The sequence below is a fragment of the Marmota marmota genome, unplaced genomic scaffold, assembly GCF_001458135.2.
Source record: "Marmota marmota marmota unplaced genomic scaffold, marMar, whole genome shotgun sequence".
In the NCBI taxonomy this organism is placed as follows: Eukaryota; Metazoa; Chordata; class Mammalia; order Rodentia; family Sciuridae; genus Marmota; species Marmota marmota.
The window spans coordinates 21859575-21871803 of NW_025999982.1; the positions used below are offsets into that span (position 1 = coordinate 21859575).

The 12229-nt window shown below is 34.2% G+C and overlaps 1 protein-coding gene across 1 annotated transcript in view; it reads left to right on the forward strand.

Moving 5' to 3' along the window:
- The window catches only part of Gfral (GDNF family receptor alpha like), a 57972-nt gene that overhangs the window by 11921 nt on the left and 33822 nt on the right, over positions 1 to 12229 (forward strand). The window contains exons 4-5 of the mRNA XM_015487389.1: positions 6807 to 6863; positions 7665 to 7995. Of these exons, the coding sequence (XP_015342875.1) occupies positions 6807 to 6863; positions 7665 to 7995 (388 nt within the window). The remainder of the gene's footprint in view (positions 1 to 6806; positions 6864 to 7664; positions 7996 to 12229) is intronic.

Below are 12229 nucleotides of genomic sequence, written 5' to 3' on the forward strand. Positions count from 1 at the left end.
ACACATCGTTAATGGCTGAACAGAAGACTGACTGTGCCAATGTCTGTCAGGAATCTGAACAGTGTACTACGTTTTATGAGAATTTTAAGAAAACGTGTGGCAGAGAGACAGAACAATGCAAGAGCCTGGGAGGAAGACAACTGTGTGCAGCATTAAGAGAAAGGCTGAAAGAAATGATTTTATGGAAGTGTCCATGCAGTGACCCTTCCAAAGTAGACTGTACTCAAATTTGGAAAAGTTTATTTGAAGACATTTGTATGCAGGATGCTCAAATGAATCAAGTCCCCACCTTAAGTGAAGACACTGAGGATGGGTTCAGTGAAGACACAGCTTTAGGTTGGTATTCACAAAATCAAAATTAGCAGTAATCAGTATAATCACAAAAATGAGGGAAAATATTTGGCTTCTCATTCCAACTCTATCATTTCTGAGTTTTTCCTAGAAAACTAAAATTGGAAAGCTCAATACCACAACTGTGTCCAAACGGGACTACAAAGAAAGAGAAAATGTGTCTTGAGGTTTTGGCATAATGTTAATTTCATTCATTCATTTGTTGAACAAATAGGAGACATTTACAGTGTGTTAGGTCCTATGCAATAGGATTTAAAAACAAATATGTCCTTCATTGAAGGACCATGCTATGTTTCAGAGGATTTTAAATATTAAATAAAAGGATTAAATGTGGTAAGTGATGATCGTTTATTTATTGTGATTGCCACAGGCCATATTCTAAGTCCTAGGATAAAAGAGTAAGTGAAACAAAAATCACTGCTCTCCAGGAGCTTGCATTCTGACTCCAGGAGTGTCTGTACCAGTTTCCCTGGAAACAGACACAGAGATAGAGGTTTACATGTCGGAAATGTATTGAGGTGCACCCGTAGGAGCCAAAGCTAAAAAAAAGACACAGAGTTAGATGGAAGGTGAGGTAGAAATGAAATATGGTTACTCTGGAGAACTAACTTAACTGCTTCCACAGAAAGCTTTGTTCCAGGAATGGACTTTCAGAGTTACAGATTCAAGGGACCTGGTCCTTTGTACCTGGAAAAGTCTGTGACCTGTTATGACTACTTCCCTTAGATGAAGGCAGTGATTGGAAAAGTATGGGGGTGACCTTATCCCCAACAACACACCTAGGATGTGGGAAACACTAGTACCTAGTTCACCCAGGGGAGCTGAGTGGTGCACCTCAGCATCTGCTGTGTAACCTGGAGAAAATTAACAGGATAAAGGTTTTAAGGTATATTTTTAAGCAGCAATGAGTGCTAAAAAGAATGATAAAACATGTAGGGGGAAAAGAGATCTGAGTAGGTGGTTTGTAATTTTAATGGAGTGGTCAGAGAGGTTCTTTGAGGAAATTAATGTTTAAATAAATATTTCAAAAGAGAAGGAAATGCAGAAATGCACCATGTGGGTATCTGGGGGAGAGAATAGTTAAGGCAGAAAAAAAACAGTGAGTTAAAAAGTCTGGAATTGTGAATGTGTTTAGAGTTTGGACAAGCAGAGACACTGTAGTTAGAATTGAAAGAGCAAGCGAGAGAGGTGCAGGAGTGGAAATCAGAAGCATAATAGGTGCAAAATCACATTGTATTTGTAGGTTATTTCAAAACCTTGGCTCTTACTCTAAGTCATATAGTAAATCATGGAAGGTTTTGGTCTGGAGAGAGGCATGGCCTGAGTTTTAATCTTTAATAGGATCTTTGTTGTTGTTGTTGTTTGAAAACTAAGAGAAGCAAAGACCTGAGTAGGAAAGCCAGGTAGAAGGCTTTTAAAATAAGGTAGCAAAACATGATGGAGGATGATCCAGTATGGGAAAATGTGTGATTCTGGACATATTTTGATATTACTTGATCTTATAGAAATTCAGAAAAAGAATCAAAGTTGACTCCCAAGTTTTTGTCTTGAGTACTTATAAGGATCTGCTGGCTTTATTTTCATTAACAAATATAGGAACAGCTCCTGGAAGAAGGTTTAGTTGGGAACAAAGGAGGCTTTGGGAGTTAGAGTTGGTCATTTTAAGTCTGAAATGTTTATGAGATATCTAAGCAAAGGTATCTAGTAGGAAATCATACATAACGGAATTTATGTCTAAATTCTATATATAGCATATGGATGTGAGATCTGTACAGTAAGAAGATACTGAAAGAGTCATCATTCACTTCTAGATGGCATATAAGACTATGGGACTAGATGACTTTAATGAAGACATGCATGGTATCTTGGAACAGATTGGCAGCAGGTTGAGATGATATCAAATTTTGGACATATTTTGATATTAGTTGATCAATAAGAGAAAAAGGAATAGGTGCATGACCTCTGGGATGCTGCAGCATTCACTGGTATGGGAGAAGAGAAAGGAGCAGTAAAAACCTAGAAGGATATACTAGAGAGAGAGAGAGAGGGTAAAACAAGGAAGAATGGTGGCAGGAAGTCAAGTCAAGTATAGGAAGTTTCCAAAGGAGAAATGAAAGATCCAGAGGATTCCATGATGTGATACAGATATTCAGGACCAAAAATACACTAAGTGCATTTGACAACGTGGAGGTTACAGATGACCTTGATGAAAACATCTGTGGAGTGGAAAGCACAATGACAGGATTGAAGGTGGAGTTTAAAGAGTCTGTAAGGAAATAGGAGGAGGGAAATTGGAGGCAGAAACTAAGGATACTTTTTGAAAGAAGGTTATTGTAAAGAGGAGATTTTTTCAAGATGAAAAATATAAGATATGTATGCTGATGTGCATGATTCAGAGATGGTGGTAAAATTGATTATTCATGGATGAAGTGGTGAATAATACCCATGCAATACATTTGAATCATGCTTATCAAGTGCCATTAAGTGGAAATATAAGACAGCGAGATGTAGTCTCTACTCTCATGGAATGCACATGACATTTTCCAGCTCTACCCTCTAGCTCAAAGTGGTTCCCAACGAAAGGCTCTACTTTCAGCATTAAATGTGAATCAAGGCCATCTTATGAGAATGATGAAGGAAATGGTAAGATAGTAAGCTTGAGTTGAATGCATAATGTTTGATGACATATGAAATACTATATATTAGAAGAATTTTATGGGCCATTTTTATTTTTGCAGGGATACCTGTTTGCATATCATATGATGTTTCTATGAGAAAACTAAACAGTATAAATGTATAAGTCTGTAGTTACACTGAGGAACTAATAAGAAAATAAAGAGGGGATAACAGTGACGAAGTTCACCTATTAGTGTGTATATCTAGGATGGAAACTGTCAGTGAATTCAGGAGATGTTTAAAAGATTGGAAGGAAATATGAAGACAAAATTCCCGGAGGTACGTATACAGATTAAATGAGGGGAAGTTTTTTGAAGATAGTAGAATAATTCATATTTGTAATCAAAAAAGAGAGAAATTCAAGTAAACGTCAAGTTTAGAGTTGAATTACTGGTGTGACATAGTTGGAGGGCAGGTGAAGATCATAGGGAATTATGAAGTAAGGTGGTAGATGAGATTTTTTTTCCAAAGGGCACAGAAGTAAGCCAGCACAATGACAAGATTTGAGGTGGAGAAGAAGATTGACATCAGTGATGAATATCAGGGCAAGAGTTTGAAATTAGTATTTGATAAGACAATCAGCATAAAATTCAGAGAAGGACAAATTTTTTACATGGGTGAACAATATTTTGGAAGCTGTAAAACTGACAAGGTAGATATAAACATTCTCTAAGGAAACCATGGTGTGTTCCATATGAGACATAGGTAGCAGCAAGGTAACAAGAAAGGGAAAATAAGCTGGGAGAAAATCTAGGTTTCCAAGATACCAGCCTTTTATCTTCTTCTTTTTTCCATGGTTTCAGGCTCTCTCTCTTCTCTCTTCTCTCTTCTCTCTTCTCTCTTCTCTCTTCTCTCTTCTCTCTCTTCTCTCTTCTCTCTTCTCTCTCTCTCTCTCTCTCTCTCTCTCTCTCTCAAAGAAAAAGGATGGGGATGTTCAGNCCCCCCCCCCCCCGAGGATTGAACTACTCAAGGGCACTCTATACTGAGCCACATCCCATCCCTTTTATTTATTTATTTACTTTGGGGGAGAAGATATCTCTAAGTGTCCTAGGCTGACCTCAAACTTGCCATCCTCCTGCTTCAGTTTGTCCAGTTGCTGTGATTTCAAGCATGCACCTTTGCACCCCACCCTGTTCAGTCTCCTCTGAGGATCTCTTTTATATTAAATGTTAGTGTATATCCTCTGAGAAAGAAGTTTTCTGCTTAAATTTAATTAATCATTTCATAGAAATGTATCTATTAGTTTATGATTAACTTATTTTGTCACATTATAAAATTTAAATAGAAATATTTGTATGGAGTAATTGTATGGGAGAAATTCTGATGATACCTGAGGGAAATGTGCATATTTTTAATACATTTGTATATGATTTCAAAATTCAGATGGTTGGTGTCTGCTTCTGTTTATTCCTAGAATTTATTGTCCTTTACCTTCTTCTCAACAATTATGCTATTATTTAAAATATCCTCTGGGAAAAGCATATATACTTATGTGTGTGTATGTGTGTGTGTTTATATACATATATATATTTATACACACATGCAAATATATCATATGAAAAAAATGTAAAAGTCTAGGAAGTATTCTTCCTTCAGCTGGTCTTTTGTTTGTTTGTTTGTTTGTTTGTTTAAATTCTGAGGAATCTGCTTTTTTTGTCTTAAGTTTTTAAAAAAGTTGTTTTTATTAAATGAATGTTCCATGTTCAACCAGAGGAAGGAGAAGTTGTGTACAATGTGTCAAAATGCATTCTACCATTATGCATAACTAATTAGAACAAATTAAAATATTTAAAAATAAGTGAATGTTCCTCGCACATTAGCTTTTCCAAATGCCTCATACTTATGCAAGGTCAAGACAATACAACCAACTTCATGCTATGAGAGTGTGCAAACAAACTTCTATTTTTCTCTTATAAGCACTGTTCATTTGCTGGAGTGCACGAAACACAAGTTACTATATCATTTTGCATGTTTACCTAGTAAGAGTTCTGCATTTAATATGCAGAAAATCTATTGAAATACATTATTCATTGCGTATGAAAACAGTACACCATCAAAAATTAAGTTTATTTTCCCATACTAAATGCAGCTCTTTTTCATTTTGGATACCAACCACTCATATAACAATTGAATCATCTGAATAGACCAACAGAACAAAACTAATCTGGGTGGCTTAAGAAATAAATTTTATTTTCTCGTAGGAGGCTGGTAATCCCAGATTAAGGTCAAGTAGGATCTGCTTTAGATGAGAGCTCCTTTCTTCCTGGCTTATAGGTAGCCAGTTGTCTTCCTGCCATGTCTTCACATGACCCTTCCTTGGTGTGTTCTGAGGGAGGAGAGAGAGAAAGAAAATTCTACTGTCTCTTCTTATAAGGTCACTAACCAAATCAGATAGGGCCCCCCACTCTTATGACCTCATTTAACCTTATTACATCTTGGATACATCATTCTAAACACAACTGCACTGGTGGTTAGGGCTCCAACATGAATTTGGGGGCAGGGTACAATCATTCAGTTTATACCAGTGAGTCCGTACTTAACCATTAAGGGTAGTTTCTTCAATACTTTTTGATGCATGGAACAACCCTCCCTATAAGTCCCCATGTAGAGGTATTAACCCATAACAGATGTCTGTCCCAGGCTTTTTTTATTTTATAGAAAAACCATGTGACTCACTGAGATCTGTTTGGGATGTCATTTAAGATGGACAACTGACATAGACAGGAACTTCAGGTCTTCCATGAAGAGACAGGAAAGTAGACTCAATAAGAAATATTGAGTAAACAATCAATAGAAAAAATGAAAAAAATATGTATCAAAAATTGATGGGAAAGCACACAGAGTCTGGAAAGGTTGTGACATATTTGGGATAGGAAGAATTTTCCTGATTGTACCATCATGTAGGTGCAGTGGGCTGTCAGGCAAGGAAAATGAACACATAGCCAGGTGGTGAACAGACTAGTTATGAAAGGGTGTTTGTGCCAACTGAGGCATACTTTACAGTTGAAACCAAATTCTAGATTTTGATTAAGTTTCATAGATATTTTCATTACATAAAAGTTAATATCTTAATAGCCAATGGAAAATACTTAATTTTTGTTTTAAAATAAAATTATGGTCATCTATTTCCTTCCCATTTTATGCATATACCTACTAGAGCTCCTTGTGTTTTATTTGGCTTTAGTTTCTATTTCCTTACACACTCTGGGGATGCTCAATGACAGCGACTGCAGATTTGCATCTTCAGGACATGACTCAGTACATAGGAAGGACTCAATGGGTATTTCTTGAAAGATTTTAGAAATCAATGGCAACTGAGTTCACTTCTATTCAAGAGATTTTCCAGTTCTATAATTATAATTCCCAAGAACTCTTGGAGGTTAAAGTAACCAGACGTGGAAACAATTTTTACATTTCATGTCTATCTAATTAAGAACTTACTGGGATGGGATTATTTTGGTGTTGTTCAGACAACATTCCTTCTGTTCTCTTTCCCCAGACAGTGTTTGCTTACTTCAGTGCACATGATCTAGTCATTAATTAGCATTTGTTTAGATCATCAAGTAATTGAATCCTCAAAGCAGAGCAGTTTAACTCACATGAATGATGTTTCAGAGGTTTACTTTTCTTCTTCTGAACCCTCCTAATTTTCAATATCAGTGGTTAAATGAGTGTTATAGGATCTTGTATGTATTTTTTCCCAATTGCTCATTTATAAATTCTCCAAGGAAATTTGGAAAAAATTAAATAATGAGACAGTTTCTTTGTTTTCCTTCTAGATAACATGAATGAGGATGATACATTCAAATGGAATCTAACTACTCCTTCCTATCATGGTAATGTTTATAAGTAATCATTTTGATCTGCCTTGTAAAAAGCTGGACAATATACTTTAAAAATAGTTATCAGACTTCTTCAAGTTAGGTTAGTACAAAATAAATTATGTGGGTAACACTTCCAATATAAAAAAAATTTCTTCCACAATAATTGTTTGTCCTTTCATTAGCTATTCATGTATGTTCTGAGACATATTTTACAGTTGAAACCAAATTCTAGATTTTGATTGTTTCATAGATATTTTCATTACATAAATTAAATAGTTTGGGGCCAATTATGTTTGTGTAGTCATGTGGTAGTAGTGAGGATGGGGCTAGTATTCACATATACCTGTGTTTTCCAGAATGTGAACATCTTCATAGGCTAGAAGAATTACATAGACTTTTATTTGAGATTCCTATCTGCTTCCAGTAATGTGCAACAGAACTATGATGATTTTGATTTGAGCCAATTAATTCACCATAAGCTGTATAGTTCAAATGCAAGTTCTGAAAATTTATTGTCTACATTTGGGAGACTTGGATTCAGAGATTTTCTACTACAACTTGGTTTGGGCCCAATACATTTCCCATCACTCTGGATCACAATACATACCCAATATAGATGATAGATGCTTCAAATAGCACACTGCTCAGGTCTCAGGATATTCGTACTTACTCTAAAGAAAGTAATGTTTGCCAAAAATGGCACATTGGCACATCATTGTATTTTGTTCATAGATGTCTCACAATTTTTGCAGATTCTAAATGTATGGTTTTGTGTTTACTTTTTCATGACCTGAGCATATCCATTTCTTTCAGAATTCAACGGGATCCAGTCCTGTTTGGAAGTGACAGAGGCGTGTGTAGGGGATGTTGTGTGTAATGCACAGTTGGCCCCTTACCTTAAAGCATGCACAACAAATGGAGATCTGTGTGATGTGAAACACTGCCAAACAGCCATACGGTTCTTCTATCAAAATATGCCTTTTAACGTTGCCCAGATGTTGGCTTTTTGTGACTGTGCTCAATCTGATATACCTTGTCAGCAGTCCAAAGAAGCTCTTCACAGCAAGCCATGTGCAGTGAACATAATTCCACCCCCTACTTGCCTCAATGTAATTCACAGCTGCCGAAATGATGAATTATGCAGGTGAGTAAAAACATGCATACCTTACTTTCTTATTTCGGCACCTTATTTGTTACAGTCCAGTCCTAGCACTTGATCCCATTACATTAGCTGGAGTTCCCACCTTTATCCACTGTGGTGTAAATAAAACCAGACAATTCATAGTTTTGAATCTGTGGTACATGTCTAGTGACCTTTTTGAAATTTTAATGCAGAATAGGTTTTTTATAATAAAGCAATTCAGTATCTAAAATTTTGGAAATCATATTTTTAATTATATATTCAAGTTGAACTAATGAATCAGTTAACATTCCAGGTTTGTATAACAGTTTCAGAATTTGGGGGGGGAGGGAAGTGATTATGTAAGGCTGCCAAATGTCCTAGAATTTTGTCAGGGTGGCTATTTGACCTTCAGAATAAATCTTCTCTGTGTTAGACTGAAGATCATGAATGGATCTCTCAGTAAACATCTGAAGGAAGAGATACCAAGCCAATGTTCTCAAGCCAATTGTATCTCTTTCAATGTTGAGGAAGAAATATGAGTGACAAGGTCAAAAAGCAGTAAGGATGGGGTGTGCAAGAGGGAAAGCAACAGGCAATGAGGCCAGAAATTAAATTGGGTAAAGTGTGGGCAGGACTAGATCACTAGGGCCCTGAATGATTTTGCAAGGTTTTGGCTTTTAGCATAAGTAAAATGGAGAGGTACTGGAGGGTTTTGAGCAGAGTTATGAATGATCTGGCTCCTTTATTAAAACTTTCACTCTGCCCCCATGCAGATAACCACTCTCAGGAACCATAAATTTAGTACAACACCTCTGCCTCTTTCTTTTCATTAGCACATTTTGTTGTATGTTCAAGATATGAATTTATCTCTTATATGGTCATAAATCTACAGTTCCACTAGGACAGGAGTAAGAACATGCAGGAAAGAACAACAATACCAAAGAAACAGAATGATTCAAAATTATTTGTAATATTGATGATATAGTTGAAGGAGTTTTAAGAAATAAAATTTATTTGGCTCATGGTATAATAGTTCAAAACAAAATTTGCCATACTTTTTATCTTGCTTCTACCACTGACAAGACTAGAAGATTTAATGATGTCAGCTTCCTGAAATTTCTTCGTAAATTGCTTTCATTTAGCCTTCTATCTCCATTCTCTTACTATAAGTCATAGTAATCTGCAAAATAGTTCCAGATCTTGTAAACATTTGTCAAAAAGGTAACTACTTCCTCATAATGTACATTCTATGAGATATATGGTAATGATCTTAGATGAGTAATAAAACATTGAAATGTTCTTCTACTTATCATGGATTCTTAAAAGGGTTTTATTTAAAAACTTTGTCATGAAAATGCATACTCATTACTTTAAGGCTTAACTATTTATCATGATGAATAATAATATCACTGATAAAAATAGCTGTGTTTTTAAATTAGTGCCTCATAGTTATACATAATATTAGTGCTCATTTTGATGTAATTATGCAAGTATGGAATATAATTTGCTCCAATTCAGTTCCCAGTACTTCTCTATAACCTCCTCTCCTCCCTCCCCCTGTCCCTTTTCTCTACTTTTTCTTGTCTTTCTTCTATGTATTGTTTTTTTTTTTAATTTGGTAACATATGTGTATATATGACCTATACACATATGTTTCTCTCTCTCTCTCTCTCTCTCTCTCTCTATATATATATATATATATATATATATATATATATATATACACACACACACACACACACACACACACACACATAAGATTGTTTGGTCTGTTTAATTCCATCTTTCCATTTATCCTTCCTCCCTCTCTATCCTCTTCCTCTATTTTCATGGGTTCCCCCTACATTTTTTTTCTTTCTTATTTAGGTCTAGCTTCTACATATGAATGAACACATTGAACACTTGATTTGGGGTTTGTCTTATTTCACTTAGCATGATGGTCTCCAGTTGCATCCAATTACCAGAAAATGTCATAATTTCATTCTTTTTTATGGCTGAGTAAAACTCCATTGTGTATATATGACACATTAATAGTACAAGTTAGAGTTTTTAAACTGAGTTATTTCAAAAGTTCTTATTAGTGAACTACTATATTTCATTGATTCTATCATGCAAAAGTTTTTTATACATTTTAACATTTTGATGCATCTGAAATGAGTCTTAAGGTCAATGACATGAAAATATTTTTCTTAATGTAGTTGCTTCTGGCAGTTTTTAGTTGTGCATAAAAATGTTGGTATCTTTTGAAATCAGAGAAATGTAAGCATGTTTGATCACATTATTTTTCTCATATCACAAAGAGACTCTATCTAAAAATCCGTTTATCTATCAACCTATCATCTATCTAACTACCAATCTATTATCTATACACACTAACCATGGAGCCTAATAATATTTTAACTAGCCATCACCAAAGGGACACCAATCCCTATGAAAATATCAGATGTTTTTCCATAGATGGGTACCTGGCTTTGCCTGACTCTAGTGCCAGGAACTGATGTATGCTACCTTTTTATCCTGAAATCATTTGCACACAACATTCAGAACATGGTATTTTTGAGCCTCCATATCAATTAACAGATTTTAATGGCAAGTGATGGAACACCTGGCTATAGTCTTGAAAATCTGATAGAATCTCTCATATTAACCTCCCCTTGGTAACAGCTCCTTCTCAGACTGGTACAGGGTAGTTGGTTTTTCTCTACAAGGTCTCTAATGTTTAAGTACCTCTCTGAAGTATTTGGTACAGGATCTGGAATAGGATAAAAACTCAGTTCATAATTTTCCCTTCATTTTTGAAAATTGTGTACTTAATTTTTATATTTTATTGAACATGTACATATCTCTTCTCACATTATTTCTGTCTCAGATTAGTTCACAGAGTAACAACTGTGTGTCTTCAATTTTCTTTTACTATGTGCAAATAGTCCCTTAATGAATACTTTATAGAGGCAATGGAAATATTACACAATATTTGTATTCTTTGTGAAAAGACAAATTCTTTCATTTTCCCAAGCAAATTCTGCCTTAGGGAGATTTCCAGCATTTATATTAAATTATTGCTAATGTAATTCTGATGAAAAAAAAGTCTCCTAATAGAAAATGCTTTATCACTTCCTTTCTTATGGAAGAGCTTGTATGTGGGCAAATCAGGGTCTTGGGTTTTAAAATGAAATTTCTTGTTCCATATTCTTCAATTCAGGAAAGGTTTTGAAACTTCTTTAATTTTTGAATAGTTGAAAGGAGCCAATATAAAGGTCATTTCTAATTTATCTTGTCTGATATAGAGATCCAGTGGAAGCTGAGATTACTTTTCTTCTAATTATATGTTTAGGAACTTATGGGAAATTATACCACATAATATTTTCATATGTACAAACTAAAAAAGCAGTGAAAAAAGTATTTTCTTAGAAATAATTCTACCTACTTTAAAAGAAGTCATTTATTTTAAATGTTATGGTACATTTATAAAATGTAGTTACATATTAGGTCATAAAAGGAATATAGTATACTTAATGTACAGATATTACTTAGACCACATTTCCTTAAATTTTTCAATGTAACTGGAAATTAATAGCAAAAATGAAATAATCCATTTTTAAAAATTAGTCTTTTAAACACTTTGTTGTCTGAACAATAAGCCAAAATAAGACATTTAAGAATATCAAGAAAATAAAGATAATGAAAATGCCATGCATCAAAATATTCCAAACCAAATAAAAATTTTAATATAAATTTTTTTTGCCATGTTAAAAATGTTGATTTCCAATTAGGTATTTGTGTACCAAAGTAGTTTTATTTTTAATGAAATATTTTTAATGCATTACTCTGGCAAACTTTCACTACTGTTTTCTGAATAAAAAAAAATTATACAACTTTAACTTAGTAGAACTCAAATTTTTAAAATAACATCTGTTAAAAATAATTAATAATAAAAAAATTTAAAATGCCCAAGTTCATATTTACTCTGTCAACTTCCTGAGAAACTATCAATACTTTAAAAACTTATGTTTAGATAATAATTTCATATATAATTTTATACATAACCATTAATTGCATTAAAGGAACATATGTGTTTTGGCCTCAGAATCATTTAGGAAATTAGTAGTATTTTCTTAATTATCAATTTTATTACATACTATTTAACTTTCACCATTGTACTGAAAAGGTGATATTTCAGATTATTTAAATGTGACATTATTGAGAACACTGTGGCTTTTTCCTTTTTAGCAAAGTAGCCCTCTGTGGACCAATA